We start from the raw sequence: 18,288 nt of genomic DNA, 5'->3' as shown, positions 1-18,288 counted from the left end.
TGAACGTGAAAATATTTGGTTTCGTTGTCGCCATCATACGAGAGTAGCGCAAATCAATCATTGAAAGGCTTCGTAGAATTTTCCATCAGTAAACATCTGCGGGTTGCTCACTGCTGGGAAATACTCTACAATTCTCTCTACGGGATGTTTAGTAGTAAATTTATTTATTCTGTAAAATTCTTAATTAAAATTAACTTAATATTATTATTATGTGACACCTCCAGGGAGTCCAAAGACTGATCGAGGGAGAGTGTGCCAACAGCATCGAACGATTGTTCTCCTTCCAACTACTAACCGCGCTCAAACTTGCTTAACCTTTTTTTGTGAGAAATTAATAGCAGAAGCTCTACCAATCGACCAACCTTTGCTAACTGAGAGAATATCGACTTTTGGAAAGAGGGATATTTCTTTCATTCTGTATTACTTTTATTTAAAATTAATACAGAATGAAGCCAGCCTGCTGGCTGAGTGGTTAGCGTACTCGCTCTCCAGCCAAAAGGCTGCGGGTTCGAATCCCGCCGTGGGCATGGGTGTTTGTGATTGTCTTTGGAAATACCAGTGGCGGTGGTCGGCGGTAGATGGCGTTGATGTATTTGCTGGTGGATTGGGCAGTGGAGCCGGTCCCCTCCCTCGATGAGTCTTTGAACTCCCTGGAGGTGTCTAATAATAAAATAATTAAAAAAAAATTAATCAGTGTACTTAACTGTCCTATAAGCAGAGAAGTAGGTGGAAACAAAAGCAAACACAACACCTTTCTATCTTTACTGTTCACTAAAAAGCAGCTGTGCTGTTACGGACATGACGTAAAGCAGGATGGCAGAACCCCCACCTTCGAGAAGGGTCACTGACATTCCGAAGATTCACTCCTTAGGTCCAGAATATGGTAGTGACATCTTCGGGTACTTGGAGGCTTCGATCATTGTAATGTAAACAGCTTGGCATAAATGAGCCTGACTGCTTTGTGCATCCTATCAGATTCTCCCAGTTCAGTATTCGAAATATCATATTTGTATCCACCTCACCATTCATAACTATGATGTTTTCCAAGGAACAATTCCATGGTCGGCATCCGATTTCTAATTAAAACTGTTAAAGAACTGAATTATTTGCAAGATAGGCTATAGAAATTAGGCCTCGTCCAGACGACTCCGTCACATAATGTAGAATACTGAGAAAAGGACTTCTTTGTGCGTGTCCAAGTTCTGGCTGTTTTGTTGCATCCTTCGTATACACATGAAATGCATACGAAAGTTGCGTACACACAACACGACAATAATGCAGCGCGGCTGCTTCATGTGGGAAGCTGTCCATGAGACGTTTCCAAAAATGTGTACGACCGGTGGTCAGCGAGGGAAGAGAGCAAAATCTGTGTTTCGGAGAAATCGTCCCGAGTGAAGTTTGGGAAGCTCTCTCCATGCCTGTATGTGAAGAAGAGAGCGCGTCTATTTCGGTCCGGGCTCGGTATTTATGGCAACACTTCAGCAGCAGCCTAATCTTTTTCGGCCTCGTCATTTGGCCCCCGGCCAGGGCGTGAAGGAATGAACCTTGCCAGCCTTTCTCTCGTGAGGACTTCGTTGTGTCAGCTGACTCACAATTAACGCTATTTTGGTATCATTTACAGATTACGTGCGTCGAAGGAACAGGTCGCCAATAACGACACTCGTTTCTGCGTTCTACGGAAGGGAACCGCAGTTTGCGCCGCTCAGCTGGACGGTTACCAGCACGTGCGTGCGGATGGCACCACAGCTAAAGGATTTCACGTAAAAAAGTCTTTTTGGCCACCCGTCTGCATTTCCTTCTCGGCAAGGCGTACTCCGTAACCGGAGACTCCGCGATCACCCCTGACGGAAGGCACAGGCAACGCCGTTCACCCGCAAGATAATGCTGGTTACCATGGCCCGCCAATACCCGCAGTTTGAGGATTTTATGAACGCCTACAGACCCACGGCAGACTCGTGCAGGAAGGCGATGGAGGCGAAACTTGCATTGGGGGAGTCGGAGGCGGTTCGCATGCGGAAATCGCCGTCCAGCATCCTTAGACGGGCTCTGTCCTCGGAGGGGCAGAAGGCGAAGACGGAAGCGGGATCGAGACCCTCTTCCGTGGTGCTCAAGGAACCGGTTACCGTCCGAAAGTCCCCGCGACTCGACTCCAAAAAAGAATCGATGAAGCAACGCTCCGAATCCGTCAAGGAAGCTCCGGCCAGGCCACGTGCGGATCCGACGCTATCGAAAGACAGTTCGGGAAAGTCGCGGTCGTCAGATGACGGGAAAGAAGGAGGAAAAGTGCGCGGAGAGAAGACGGAACAAGCGAAAGAGAATTCGAAGCAGAAAGCCGAGCCGTCCAAAGAATCGAAGCCGAAATCGGATCTGAAACGGAAGAGTACGGGAAAGGCTCGTGCAGAAAAGGACTCTTTGTCGCGTGCATCTGCAGACACCATCGAAGAGCTTCCGGTCATCAAAGACCGTCTCAGTCCTTTGGCGGTGGACTTCGTGCCTCGGTTGTCGCTCATTCCCACGGACAGGATGGACGTCCAGGACTGTCTCGTCACCCCCACCAAAATGCTCGGCAGATTCCTTCCCTACCATTACGTAAGTATCAGCACGTGGGAAGTTCCCACACGACTTTCATTTATTTCTGCTTTTGCAGCTGCGCGCACCACGTCCCTCCCTCATTACCCGTGACGTCATTCCAAATATCTTCCTTCTTCACCCACTCGGATAGTTGTCATTTTCGCAAACGTCGACTGTTAACCACATTTTAACCCTCCTTCCACCTAACTGCGCATAACGGACGCATGAAGACATCTCTCAGGTGTTGAGAAGTGCTGATCCATAATAACTTAAGGAGAATTACTGGGTAATGATCGATCTCAACACCTTCATTTAGGAATCTTAAGGACAGGCATTCTTAGATCACCTCCAAATTGCTCGATACGAGTATGCAGTTGTTTGTTTCTGTTCCACCATTGCACTCAGCTGACTCTCACTGAGATTATCGCCCACGTTTTCCAATGCCGCTGTTAGAATCTTTCAAATACCGCTTCTATTTTAATACCTGAAAAACGTCCTCCACATTTCAGCAGGAAGAATTTTCTTAGACATCGGCAGTAGAACATCGAGCTTCTTTTTGACTCTGATCAGCAAGAGTTGTAGAATCTCTCTATCTCCCCCCCCCCCGATTTCATATTGCAACATTTTTACAAATAATTTTAACGACAGTTTAAGATTTAAATTTGAAGTGATAATCTTTTAATAACTGCAATCCACACCCTCCTTCTCCAATACCAAAACTGTGATAACCACTGAAAGGGCAGGAACACCAACCGCGAATTTCTGCCTGATGAGTCAGTGAAGCGCAAAATTCTAATTTTGCTGATTTTGACCAAATAAGAAATGAACTGCAATTCATCTCGGACTGCAAACAATGCGATTTGATTTCAGAATCAAGAACAAGTCGATATATAAGTTTTTTTCCTTTAAAAAATTGCTGTAACAATAAATTAATTGCTATTGCTAAAAAGAATGCACTTGTTTTAATTTTAATAGTAATCAAGCCACTAGCTTGAAGGCTTGGAAACGAACTGCTCCCCATGGGGAAAGAGTTGATACCCATTCCAGTCATTCTCGGGATTAGATTGATCCTAATAATGCGAACATCTTGAAACGCGAAATTAAACAGGGGGGAACAAGTTCCCCCATCTACAGGCACACATTTATATAGAACCTTATTATACGCATAGGCATTTATCATTCTTTCTAAGACGCGTTGCTTGCCAACGTTTCTGGCTGCCGTACAGCTCCATACCATCATTGGCGTTGGATGTTTCTTTGTTCGGACTGTTCAATTTTGGACAGAATTCCTCCCCACACTGACGTATCACAGTAGGCAATTATGAATACTTCGCTAAAAATAAAACGATTTGGATGCCGACAGTACAATAAATATTCGCCCATGCAAGAAACACACCTTTCATTAAATTTGTGATCCCCCCCCCCACACACACATTCATCCCTGTCACTCTCATAAACAGAGGTAACCTCATTTCCAAAGTGTATTTTGTACTGACCTAAAGTTAGGTTGTAATGTGTTTTCCGCAATGTTTTGTAATGTTCTCCAATGATATCAAGTTTTGCGTTCATCCACTGACGTATCATTAACGATGATAGCAGATATGCTGGTGACAAACTGAATTGTAGCCCACGAGTTTTTCATCTTCGATTCTGTTAGTTTCATTTTCCGATTAGCACCTTCATCACAAAAACTTAAAAATCCCTCAGAGTGTCTGTTTCTGAATTTAGTAAAAATTGTTTTGCAACCAGCATGCGATGAAATTCAAATTTAGTGAGATTATTATTTGCTGATCCATGTTATTTTCGACCACCAAATACTTAACGAGATAACTGAAATTGGGTTTTTGTTGGTAGGCATTTGATACAACCAGTAACCGACTAGTTTCGCCACGTTAACTGGTGGCTTCTGATGAACACACAAACGAGCTTAGACAACGAATCAAGCTTAAAACAGACAACGAATCAATACATAAATGAAAAATACCGAATTCATAGGAACCGTTACACAATACAAACGCGTGGAGCGTGGATGCTAGCACTTGATGAGTCCTTGTCAAGCAGGTGCGTCCTGTAATTGGCTGCGAAATTAAACTCTGATGTGTGGAGAGATCTTATCAGTGATTTCCAGATACCACAAAGGATCATCCCTTGGTTTCCGTTCAGGGTGCCTTGAGAGGATTACTATTGCGGCTTCTTTTATGTTGCCGGAGCTGTAGTCGTCTTCTATGCATGGCATAGTACTTTTATCCCATTCAGTGTTATGGTGAGTATTGGGAAAATTGGACATCTGCAATAAACCGAATACAATGCATAGCCTGTCGTTTAGAATAACCTTCCCGCATAATATTACGTACACTCACTGTCACAAATATGGAATATCCTTAGCATCATGAAAACTATGAGTAAAGTCGATTTTATGGCATTGCAGAGGATCTGAATAGACTTAAGACACTTGAGTAGAGTTACCAGTTTAATGATGGAATGAAATTTGGTAGGCGAAGATGCAGCTGTACAGGGTGATGGCGAAATGTGCAGGAAGCGGAGGAGATGAGACTTCGGATTAGTGGTGGGCAGAGACTTGCAATTCAGGTATTACATTGCGAAAATTGTGTGCCGTGCACAATGAATTATGCCAGTGAGAAAGAAGACCATATATAGTGGCGGAAATTATGGTTCTCTTGTATAAGGCGGCCTTGATCAGGCCATATATATGGATTACTGTGCACAGAACTGGTCACCTGATTTCAAGGGGATAAAGACATCAAAATATCCTCATCCCCTTCAGAGAAATATTCTATAAGTAGGGTTGGTGACTTTGAAATCTGGAATATGAGCACGGAGTGATGATAAAATGCAATTTGGAGGACTTGCGAATTTGTATCAATCATATTCGTGGAAGGTTTTTACCATATTTGTATGGAAGTCTTTCTCAATAGAGTAGAGGGTAAGCCAGGAAGCTGTACAAAAGGGATCAGGTATTTTGTATGGATAGTGTGTTGAGTCCGTAAACGAATAGGTATAAGTACGGTTTGATGATCTTTTTGCAGATTGAGAGTTTTTCGGGACGATTCTTTGGATTCCATGGCGGTCCAAATGATAATAATAAACCGCTAACAAACTTCAATTCTAGCTGTCTTGTGCCTCTTTGTTTTAATAATTATATATATCCTCACTTTTATCCTCCCCATACGGGAGTAAAATGGCGTTAGCTGATTTGATATATATATATATATATATATATATATATATATAAAAAACTTAAAAAACTTTCTATATATATATATATATATATATATATATGTGGAAAGTTTTTTTAAGTTGAGTATATTATGTATTATATAAACTTGATTTTTAATCCTATTTGTTTACTTACTTGGGAAATAGGATTAAAAACCAAGTTTGTACACACACACACACGAGTATATATAGCTATGAATGCCACTTCTATTCGGAGGTCAATCGCACATTATTCCTAAGGACTGTTAATTTTCTTTTACTTAAATTTCTAGTCCACTAAATACTTTTGCATTTAATTTGCATTTGAATTTGAAATGCATTTTGCATTTGAAATTATTTTTCAAAACTAAATATTATTTAATCACATTTCTACAGTACACACGCACGCAAACGAGAAAGCAAACGCTTTCTCAAATATGATGATCTCATTGTTTCCTTCTTTTTTTTTTGGCCAATCTTGAGCTTTATTCTAATTCTTTGCTTTACAACCATTCTTCTTAGCACCTGTCTTTCATCAGATCAGACCATCCCGTCTGCATTCTTATCGACAACGACTTTTCGCATCTGAAAAATTATCGTGCACCTTACTTAACCATCCCCACGTAAGAACATTTTCTTTACATCTTTCCACAAGATTTGCTACTAATTTGCCAAAATTAGGCAAATGTAACCCAAAATCAAATGAGAATTCGCTGAATACCCATTGGAACACCATTCATACAAGCAGATTCAGAGAAATCTACAGTCTACCATTACTGGGAGGAAGTAAAACTTATAAATGGAGAAGTAACCAGTGTTTTATCAGATTTTGAACTTTTTTTTTTTTTTTTTTTACTGGTATACTAGATTTCACAATATTGTTGGTGAAAATTTTCCTCTGAGATTGATATCTCTCCGGTAGCTTCGGAAATTGCGACACATTTTTGAATGTCGCGAAGTATCGTAGAGTGTAGCAAACATTTTTTCCCAAAGGAAATAAAAGGTATTAACTAATTTTTTTGATAAGGAAAAGTTCTGGTAAATGTAAAGTGCTCACTTGTAAATAATTAATGATTATTATATAATAATTCTAGACAACAGCATCCGTATTGACAAGTAAAATCATAATATCATAATATAAATCAATGATAGCGTTCTGTTAATTGTCGGAGTCCAAGACTCATTACAGGCTGCCCACACATTCACAAAAGACTCCCTGCCAGAGGCCTCACCGAACCATTAATGCCAATCATATTTCTCCTTAAACTGATTCACTGACAAAGCCTTGACGACCATCTCAGACATTCTGTTCCTTATTCATCCTATAGCAAAATATCTAAATGTCATATCCTTATTAACTGGAACTTTACTCAACTTCTAGTGACGACCTTTTGTTCTTACCCCACCTACTATACTCGTATATATCTATACATTTTCTCTACATCTGTTCTATAAAACCATTTTAACAGCTCATACATTTCTGTCGTATACCTCTCTTCAATCTATCAGCTAATTTTTTCAATCTAAATATTCCATACACTTTCTCATTCATTTCACACACCTGAAATTACTTGGTCTGCTTGTAAATTGTCTCAACCACTTCGACATTCCCTAGAAATCTAGGAGACCAAATCCGCGCACATTAGTTCAGATGCGGACGTATCTGGACGTAGCCTTATGAGGAGGGATACCCTTTTTTTGTCTCAACTAGTACGCGTGTTTTTAACCACCCAAGCGATCAGTGGTGTTGTCTTGCCAATTGTTCCAATATGGCCATTGCACTTCCTTTCATACCAGATCTCCCCTCCCTGGTCTTATCAATTTCCAGAAGTCAAACTCCTTTGCTGTAAAATTCAGACTGAAGCCGTTTCAATCCGAGCACATAACTTTACATTTTGCAAAGTGAAAGAAAAACTTGTCCATCAGCTTATTCAAGTCAGCCTGGACGTTCTTCTTTATTTGCTGTTGCACTCACCAGCTTATCAACATCAGCAGACAACTGAATATCCTTTAAATTATCCTCAATACCATTAATATATATATAGATTCAACACCAAGAACACAGCAGACCACTGGTTATCTTCCTATTCTTAGATGTTACTCCACAATATTATTTGATATCTGTCTGGCAACCACCCTCCTATTTAATGTAACTCCAGATTTATTCCCCATTTGCTCCAGTTTACTTAATATAGTATTATATGATATCCTGTCAAATACTTTTCTAGGCTTCTTGTTTATTCAAGAAAGTTTCAAAAATTGAAACTTTTAAATTTGCGTAGCGCTTTAAGATAATACATCTAATCTTAAAAATTCAACTTTATTTTAAGAAAAATGCTGTGATTTCTATTAAAGTAACAGTATTCCCAGTCTCGGTATGCTCTTCTTCCTTCCCAAATTTGCAATTCTCTCTCCCCTCAAAGCGTCCCTTTCTAAAATTCTATTATTATTTAAGTTAGTTTTAAGGGCGGACGTATAAAGCAAAGAATTGGAATAATATTCTCGATGCTCATAGATCAACACCAAGAAAGTTATGTCACAGTAATTAAGATTTATTTCAGTTTTTTTCTTCTTCATTTTTATCGCTTTCATGATAGGATCATTTGTTGTATCAATAGTGTTCATGATGTACAGCGCCTCTTGTGTCAGTCTGTTGAAAAGTTCCCCTTCTACTGCCATAAAATACATGACTAGTTGTCTGAGTATTAATTAAATCGTTTAACTTATGACTGAGTTACGAGTCGTTTTTGCATTAAAAGTCTCGTGCTTTTACTTGGAAAAGTCTATTTTTAACTATTAGTAACCATTAAAAGGAGACAACATTTAAACTGGATAAACACTCTGAAAAAGAAACATAGAATGTAGCACAGATGTGAAAACGTATTACTGCAGCCATCTCCGTCAGTTGTCGTCTGCATTTTACTTAACACGAGGCGGCGTCTTATTAAATGGGATAACTGCGTAATTAATAACTCGCCAAGCATTTCACGAATGTTTTAATATTATGCAACCTGGAAAGTAATGCGGATTTTTCAGCTGTTTCTTTCTCTCACAGTATTGCGCTTGCAATAATATGCTGTTCGGTATTCAAAAAGTTTTTTTGTGTGTGTGTGTGTTATTGTATAAATAATTCTTGATTAGATCAATACGAGGAGGTACCGCATTTTTAATTCTTTCTGAAATAAAATGAAATTGGATTTTGTTATTACACGATACGTACATACTGACTCATCAGAACAGGCCATCCCTGAAATATATTATTCCCTAAATTACGTGTTAACAGCCTCGTTCTTCTATGTTGTTAAATTGATTTATTTTCATGTGAAAAGTTATGTTACTAAAGAAAGCTGCAATATTTAGTAATGAATTATTGAATTAATCATTGGTTTCCTATAATATACGAAGATTAATGGAACCATCACATTTACCTCTTGTACTGATGCGAGTGGCTAAGCTTTTCGAGTGTTCATTTTGGAAAAAGTGCACAAATCGTAGTACAATTAGCAGTATAGTAACGAGGGTATGAAGAGTCTGTGGCAAGTGTCTCCCTTGCGCCCCCTAACCCAGAAATGACAAAAATTATGAAAAATCTAAATCTAACAAGTTAAATTTTACTAAATTCAATATGTTAAATACTTACCATATTTCCTTTAGACAAACACGGGCACACTGGGATTGCAAAAACGGAACGGGGGTTATGTAATATTCTGTATGTATGAAAAAGTAAGACGATAGAAAAAGTTTTATTACATAAACATATTATTGAGCTTACCATTATTCTTCAGTGATAGAACCCATACAAAAATGTAGGTAGACACAGAAAGGGACTGTATTTCACTACGATCGTACCATGACTATTTCTCCGATGAAGTGATCTTACGCAGCAAATTTCGGTCTTTCAACACCTCATCATAAAACTTCTCACGCTCCATGACACAATTTTGTCTTACAACTAACATAGCCCTCATTGTCTCAAAGCTTAACTAGATTTCTCCTTTGACCCCGTACTGTTCACAACAGAAAATATTCTCTCAACAGGTGCTGTACTTCCTGGAAGACAAAGAATAAACTCTACAATATTACAAAAGTCTTGAAAGTGTAGGCGTTTTTCGCTCATTTCAGAAAAAAATCTGTACCCGTCTATCAGATACAGGAATGTTTTCTTTATTCCATGCGTCCAACTGCCTCACAATTATAGATTTTATGAGGTTCACTGATCGAATACAATTTGGCGAAAAAGCACCGCATAACGATTGGAAAAAGTTTGATGTATTTTTGTTTAATGCATCTAAACCGACTGTAATGTTTTTGGTTTTATTCAAATCCTCTATTACTTCGCCCAATATGTATGGTGATAAAACGTTGGTAATTATTGCTTCTGATTTCGTACGTGCTGAAGAAAATGTTTGTTCATAAATTTTATTTATCAATGCCGAGAAGCAGTCATTTGCGCGAAAACTTTGGCTGCACAGTATGATAAGCAACAAGAGCTTCACTTGCTGCAATTTTATCTCTTTCACTATCACCATCACGTCTCACCATAAACGAGCTGATGTTTTTAAATGAAGCCAGAGGCTTTTCAGCATCCTTTTGTTTCTGGCTACGTAGATGTTGGTTAATGTGGCTTCTGCCTCCTTGAGCAACGGAAAAATGGACATTACAGTGTTGGCATACCACTTTTGTTCCATCACTACACAGCTTGTCCAGTTTCATAAATTTGAATTCTTTCTGGAGATCGTTATTAAAACTGCAGTTTTGCCTCTTTGACATTGCAAGGAGAGACTTAAAGCTTTAAAAAATAAGACGTAAAAGTTTTTAAAAAATAGGAAATTTAAACCACCAGCATTGAATAACAAAGTCCCCGGTTAGCATACAGGCAAAACAAAAACTAACGCTACTGCAGAGCAGCACTTGCATCAGAGACACGCAAGTGCTGCCAAATTGCATTTTTTAATTTTCTCTGAAAAAATCACAGCAGATATTGATATTTAGTATCGAACAACGCGATTCTATGGTTATACAAATTACTGATATCCATGATATAGATATACGATTATAGGTTATGAATAATAATTTATAATTGACCAGTATTAAAGTATATTTATAGGTTTTATTAAAAACAGGACAAAATTGACATTTTTATTAAAACGACGGGACTGCCGGGAAATATGAAAAACGATAAGTATGGTCAGTCTACATTAGCCCCATCAAAATGAGTTGCAGTGTGTTGCAGAATTTGTATGTCTAAAGCGGCGTATTGCCGAAATTTAAAAATACAATATAAAATAGCGGACTTTATATCTTTATATTTTTATTTCTTAAATTTTTTACGTTTTGCGCCCCAAACTAGTTGCGCCCGTGGCGGGCTACTCTTTCGCCACGCCCTCGTCACGGCACTGACAATTAGTATACGAGCTGCGACCATGTACCAGGCAGCTTTCATATGAAATATGGAACAGCGATGATGATTCATGGATGCTGTATCGCCTGTCTGCATGCACTCACTCCTTCGACCACGCTATCTTTATTTGGAGATTTGGGAGGTCCCCTGTCATACTTTTGTCTCAGAGGTTTAAATGTTTGAACTACTCTAAAATAATTGCAGGACTAGAGTGGTTGTCCGTGTTTTGTATCATTCACTTATTCATTCTTGCTGATAGGTTTTATATTTAAGAAAAATTTCTTCGTCCTAGGTGCATTACTCCAAATGGCCTACAGGTGAGATCATGACTTAAATCAATGCCAGATGCTCGAAATCATCGGTGCTGAATAGTTAAGAAAAGCTCTTTTTTTCCCTCGTGTAGAAGCTATTTCATCATTTCTTTCTCACAAGTTACTTCTTAAAGCGCTAATTAATTTCCTCCGCCCCCCCCCCTTTCTGTGGCCTGACCTGAAAGGTTATATTCAACGTTTTTAAGATCAAACGTGTTTTTTACTGTGTCCCTGAGTGTTTCTATGGATTCAGGCCACCGCGGCGTTGTCTCTTTGACACGGACCACCCTGAGGACGATCATAAATTTAAAAGCAAGGAACAGTCCGCCCCTATTCGATTAAGAATTATGCACATCTTCTTAGCTAGTTGTTCGGTTAAGAGCTTTTTCGTAAAATTTTTTTCTTGCTTTTCCCCCAAGCAAACTACAAATGAGTGATGGTCTATTACGGAACGGAAGTGTCTCTCAGAATTTAAAAAAAAAAAAAAAAATGCGTACGTCCTTTGCATTTTCGATCTTCTCTCAAGCAATTTAGGCAACTTACTGGCCCACCAATAATCAGGCTGCGCAGGTGTTTTAAGTGGGAATTTGATGTTCTTAAATCACCAAGAAGAACCACTGACTACTTTCAAACAATAACTCAAATACTTAGAAATGTTTAAAATGTATTTCATTTTTAAGCGCGGAATTGACAAGAGCACTTGTTAAAATAAAATCCATATTTTAGCTCAAAATATGTACTTTCGATTAGAAAATGTTCATTAAAAAGTTGTGGTGCTTTAGTTCCTACAGGCAGAAATAAACGCGTTCACATTTGAAGTCCTGATGTGGAATTTTTATAGAGAGAGAGAGAGAGAGAGAGAGAGAGAGAGCCACACAGAACAAGAATAGCCTTTGAAAGGAGATAACGCGTTTTCTAACACAAGTTACACACTAAACATAAATGCATAGTCTATCATGCGATCATCCCAAAAATTGCAAAATGTGCAGCTGTCTCAACACGAATCGAACCACGGGAGAACGTGGAATGCATTCAGTAGAGTTATATCGGTGCTGAGTATGAGGACATCTCTCTCTCCAACCTTTGCACAAGACAGCGTAAAAGGGGTTGTGGATCTGAAGGAAGATGGATTTATATAAGAGGAACGATGTGCTCTTCAAGGCATTTGGTAATCAGGAGCCTGGAGAAATTATTTGCTGCTATGAGATCCAATAAAGGGGGTCAGAGAAGCTAGACTGCAATGAATGAAGAGAGAGAAAAACAAGTTATGTAACCATATTAATGATACAAATATATAATGGGCCTGTGTAGCTCAGTGGAAGTCATGCTTGCATCCTCTGCACTAGGCCTCCAGAAGAGAGAGTTATAGTTCAAGTCTAGTCGCCTACTGGAAGAAGTTGTTCTAAGCCTTTCTTCGACCGTTTCGATTAGTCGATCTCTAACATGGGTTTAACTTCCGGAAACTCGGAGTTATCGTCCCTTAAAATCAAGGAAATCGACCGTAGAACACACATCATTTCAGACAGTAGCACATTCTGTTAGGGTTAAGTACCAAGAGATGGCAGCAATAATTTTCCCATCTCTTCATCGGTTGCCGCTTATAATTAGTGATAGTCACGGGCAAACTATCTCTGATTAGCTACCGGTGGAGATTGAACTGTCCAATCAGTCTCCAAAAACTAGATAGGGTTAAAATATCTAGTGCACCCCTACAAGGGAATAAAAGATGTTAACTAATTTTTTTGATGTGATTAATAATGGAGGTGATTATGGTGCAAAGACGATAATAAGTCCAGTTCGGACTTATTATCTGTACTAATATCTGTATAAATGAAGAATTAGATCTGAACAAGAACCTGAAGTTGTCGAATTGTATCACGCAGAATACAGAGGAAAATATAAAAAAAAAGCATGGAGGTAAGTTATGCCTGTGCACAAACGCCTAGAGTATAAAACAAAGAGGTTGAATTTGTGACCTTAGCGAACATGTTGCGGCCTCGGGTTATTGACATTAGTGCGACCTGCTTCGCAGAGACAGATGTACTGAATGTTAAAGGTAAAATATTTTTAAGGAAAGATAGGAGAGGAGGGATGGGATGCTAACGATATCGGATCATCTGAATCCAGTAAAAGTGGATAGCTATGATAGGAATAATAGTAATCGTTTTCTACGTAACAGTGAGGTGGAGTCTAACAAGATCAAATACAAGTTTGGGTGCCGCCACAGACCTAGCAGATCAGCTACTTGTGTCAAAGAAATGCATCACCAAATAAACCTAATCGATACTAAACGATTATTCCATCACGCTTGATTTTCCAAACATTGATGAGGTAGCAAGGAAATATCATGAAGACAATGAAGCCGAATTTATTAAAATTCTGAGTCAAAAGTTCTTTAAGAGTATGTGACGGAACGTTTGGTTGGTTTATTTGGATTTACGGCCGAAACAAGTCAGACTACGAAGTCGGTGTTATTGTCTGTTAATTGCGTGTGTTGTAATGGCCTGTTTGCGGGATGAAAAAACTCCAGTTTCCGAGAGTGATAGAAGGAACTCGAAGTCAGAACATATTAGACCTGATTATAATGTTAGAGGGATTTTAATGAAAGACGTAACTGATCTTCTTCCGATTGGTGACAATGATCATGCCATATTGACTTGGAAAGTTGGTGACTGTATATATATATATATATATATATATATATATTCCATTTAGGAATGGTTACATGAAGAACTTCAAGAAATTTGAGCAACTGAGAAGACTTGGTTGGATCGCAGTATCCTTTGTAAAAGAGAGAGATATTGGCAGTGTGTGGGAAATATTTAAAATTACATTAAGGATGGAATAGGAATGTGTCCCTAGTGTAAGTAGGATGGAATTTAAATGGATGTGCAGTCTTATTGAGCAAGTGATTCTTAAGAAAAATATGTGGAGGGAATACCGTGTGGATAATGGTGATGCCACTTATGAAAATGATAAGTTGCAACTATTGTATAGAAAGCTAGCTGTGAATTTAAAAAGAGACTGGTTTCTGCAAGCTGAAGATAACCCAAAAGAATTCTATCTTTATTCTGCAAGTAAAAGAAAGAAAGAATGAATATGAAAGAATAACTCTACTGAATACTGATGGTGTGCATGTGATAGATGCAGAAGACATTATTCGACTAATGAGTGCCCGTTTTGCTAGAAGCGCTCAACCCACTGTATGCAAAATTGAGATCACGACTACCACTTCATTGAATGAAGAGACTCAGCCAAATGGGAAGAGCTGTTGCACTAAATACGAATTCGGCAATGAGAAATGACTGGATATCGGCACTGATGCTAAAAGAGTGTTTAGCTAAACTGACTGTTCCTTTGATCTGGTTGTATAAGTGTAGTCTCGGAACAGGAAAGATTCCATCGGAGTGGAAAGAATGTATGATTATCCAATTTACAAGAGTGGGGTGAAGAATAATCATCTGTTCAACTATCGAACTATCACTATCTCAAGGTGGAAAGTGGAAAGGAAGGTGGAAAGAGGACGAGGAGGCATCCTTGGAAATTGGAATGAATGGAGTCAACAAAGGGATGAGGACTAGATTTTTATCTCATAGAGCGGTGAGAGACAGGAATGGAATATCATTGGATGTCGTGTGTCCGAGCAATGTGAATGAATTCAAGATGAGGGATGATATGAGGAGAGAGTGATATGCCACCTTTCTCTCAATGAGTCTCTAATAATAATAATAATAATAATAATAATTTTGTAGTCTAATGTGATCATTCTTTATCCTGAATTCGTTGTCAACCATTTGTATTTGTAGTTTCTGTAGATATTATTGTGAGAACATTTTCTTTATACTGTAGCTGAAAGATATAATTCTTTTAAATGCCTTGTTTTGATTTTCAGTAAATTCCAATTCGAGTAGTCTATATTCTACAGCTGTTTCTTATTTTGGTAGACCCTATTTGACAGATCATTGGTATCATCTTGCGAGTATTCAAGATTTTACGATATTACTACCGAATGAAGTTGACATTCCAACTAACTTTCTGTCGACAATTTTCCTCCAAATGAATGTGTTATCTGTTCAAGTCCCCATTTTGTCAGAATTTATATTTCAGTCTTCTAACGCATCAGTCCATCCACCGAGATCTTGCTCGTCCGCTGGGTTTTTTTACTTCCATCCTGGCAAAAAAAAATACACTTGGTTGGCTAACCTTTCCTAGGATATTCTGTTTCATTGACCACATCACCATAGAATAATTCTGATTACACACCTGAATGATATCAAGTTCCTTCCTTTTTTAAATCTTCATTCGAATATGATTCTGCCACTGGTGATAATTTTTCTCAGAACTTTCATATCTGTGGTCTGCAATTTTCTTTCTAATCCAACTTCGAGATTCATAAATTAAAATTGGTTTAAACGCCAGTCTCTTTATGATAACACATTCTCTTGTGTGCTAAATACACAAGAGAATGTGTTATCATAAAGAGACTGGCGTTCTCTTGTGTACTAAATAGTTTAGTGTTTTGACTAATTTCTATAGAACAGATTTGGCTTACTCCGTGTCAGTTTAATCAGATAGCTACTCACCATGCTGTATTTGCTTCCTATATTTTCCTGTTTAATAGTCACAAAAATTTTGCTTTTGCTATTCTGTAGATAAAACGATATTAAAACACTGATTGAGGATTTTCATTACTTTTTTTTTGAGGTCGAAGAATTAAATTTCGCTGAGGTCAGATGTTTTTTTCTCTAATAATGTTAATATCCATCCTTAAACTAAACAAATAACGAGAATTTTCCGTTCTTGACCTCCTGAAGATGTACTCAGAGGACAACCACCGAAATACCTTGGCATGATGCCTATGACAAGAAAACGATTTGTCTAGGCTCTGAAAAAAAAGTCTTTTCTTTTTTCCTTTGCAAGTTGTTTTCTTTCCTTCACTGCCCAAAATACAAACTGGATTCAGTATATCCTATCGGGGAGTATACCAGCTGTCTAGCTGCATATCAGATGGCTGCATATCTTACTTTAGTATGAGGAAGGGTAGCGTTTGTTTGCGTGCAGGTGCGTGGTTTAAGGCAGCACTTCCCAAACTGTGGGCCGCGGCCCCCTTGGGGGCGTAGGTTTTGTCGAGGGGGTCGTGAAATAATGAAAACAAATTTAAAATGTTTTAATACTAAGTCAATTTTTTTATCTTAAAAAAACGTATTTAATTTTTATTATTTATTATTTCTTTTTTGTTATTTTTATATTTCAATAGAAAAAATCACACATTGGTGCGGGTTCACAAATTTTCTTCCTGCGTATTTCGGCACTTAATGAATATTAGTAAATCTATGCTTATTCATATAAATTTCATTTCAAAGCAGAAATCTACGAATTGCAGTTTCAAATATTTCACCTGATATCGACTTTTTGTGTAGCAGTATTGAAACACATCCATCACATTAAATTGTTATTAAATTTCTTTTATGTTTTTAATTCTTTCTTTATTCATCATCGTCATCAACAACCATGGGTCCAATGCCCGTAGGTGTATGCTGCCATCTTGATATGATTCTTCCATTGCATTCTGTTTTGTGCAAGATGACTCAATTTGTGTATAGAGTTTCCGCACCATTTGACGTTGTCATCACCCCATTCTCTGTTTGGTCTTCCTCTTTTGTTCTTTCTTTCAATCATTCCAAACAGCAACGTTTTTAATTTTCTCTCATCATCCATTCAGCATATATGGCCAAATAGACGTAGTTTCCTTTTGATTATTTTCTGGGTCAGGTTTTCTTTTGGTTATATTCGTCTGTAGATTTCCTCATTGTTCACTTTCAGTATCCAGCTTATTCTCAAGCTCTTTTTATAGCACTTCCTCTCAAATGCCAATATCCTCCTTTCAGATTCTCTCAGGAGTACCCAGGCCTCGCATTCTTAGAGCATGCTGCTGAAGATACAGGTTTCTGCAATGCGCAGTTTAGTTTGCATCTTTATAGCTCGGCTCTTCCATATTTTGTCCATGGCTTTTAAAATAGTTGTTGCTCTGGCTATTCTAATTTTTATCTCTTTTTTGGGGGTCTAAGTCATGCGTCGTGTGGCATCCAAGATATGTGAAGTGTTCCACATTTTCCACTTGAAATCTGTCTATCGTAACTCTGTTCAGTAACTCCCGTTGTCCGAATATCATTGTTTTAGTTTTTTCAAAGTTGACATTTAGTCCATATCTTTTTCCTTCTGTGTATAGTGTTTGCAATGTCTGTTCCAGCCTTGCTGCGTCTTCTTCAATCATGACGATGTCATCTGCAAGAGGTAGTTTATTATTATTATTATTCGTGACACCTCCAAGGAGTCCGAAGACTCATTGCGGGAGGACGCCTATTGTACAACTCACCGTCACCACCACTACAACGAACCTCTACTACCAATCATCAACATCAGCGCCATCTACTGGCCACTACCACAGTTAGTGGTAGTGGTTATTCTCATGCCATTTATTGAAATGCCTCCACCTTCTTCTTTAATGTTATCTAGTGTTCTTCCCAGTGTTCTTATCTAGTGTTTCTTTATTACTAATCGTTTTACGTTTCTTGTGCTTGTACTGCAAATATACAATTACAATATATCGATCTATATAAAAAAATGAGATAATGTGCCATGTCAAATGTGTATGTAAGATGCTAAAAATGTAATATTTGCATTTGATTTTTTGCAATATTCGCTGTGTATGTTTTGTATTGAATATAAATACAATAAATATTATAATAATATATGTCTATATTACGACTTTTTTTCGAGGGGGAGGGC

At 38.2% G+C, this 18,288-nt stretch overlaps 1 protein-coding gene across 1 annotated transcript in view; it reads left to right on the top strand.

Moving 5' to 3' along the window:
- Window positions 1–1,643: 1,643 nt before the first annotated feature.
- LOC150098295 (uncharacterized) overlaps window positions 1,644–18,288 on the top strand; it is a 66,242-nt gene continuing 49,597 nt past the window's right edge. The window contains exon 1 of the mRNA XM_090405285.1: window positions 1,644–2,589. Coding sequence (XP_090261411.1) covers window positions 1,882–2,589 — 708 coding nt within the window. The 5' untranslated portion in view covers window positions 1,644–1,881. The remainder of the gene's footprint in view (window positions 2,590–18,288) is intronic.

Source organism: Typopeltis vanoorti, chromosome 15 (genome assembly GCF_054136105.1).
Source record: "Typopeltis vanoorti isolate ZY-2024b chromosome 15, IOZ_Tvanoo_1.0, whole genome shotgun sequence".
In the NCBI taxonomy this organism is placed as follows: domain Eukaryota; kingdom Metazoa; phylum Arthropoda; class Arachnida; order Uropygi; family Thelyphonidae; genus Typopeltis; species Typopeltis vanoorti.
Note: the sequence above shows the minus strand (reverse complement) of the source record. Positions and strands in the feature narration are given on the sequence as shown.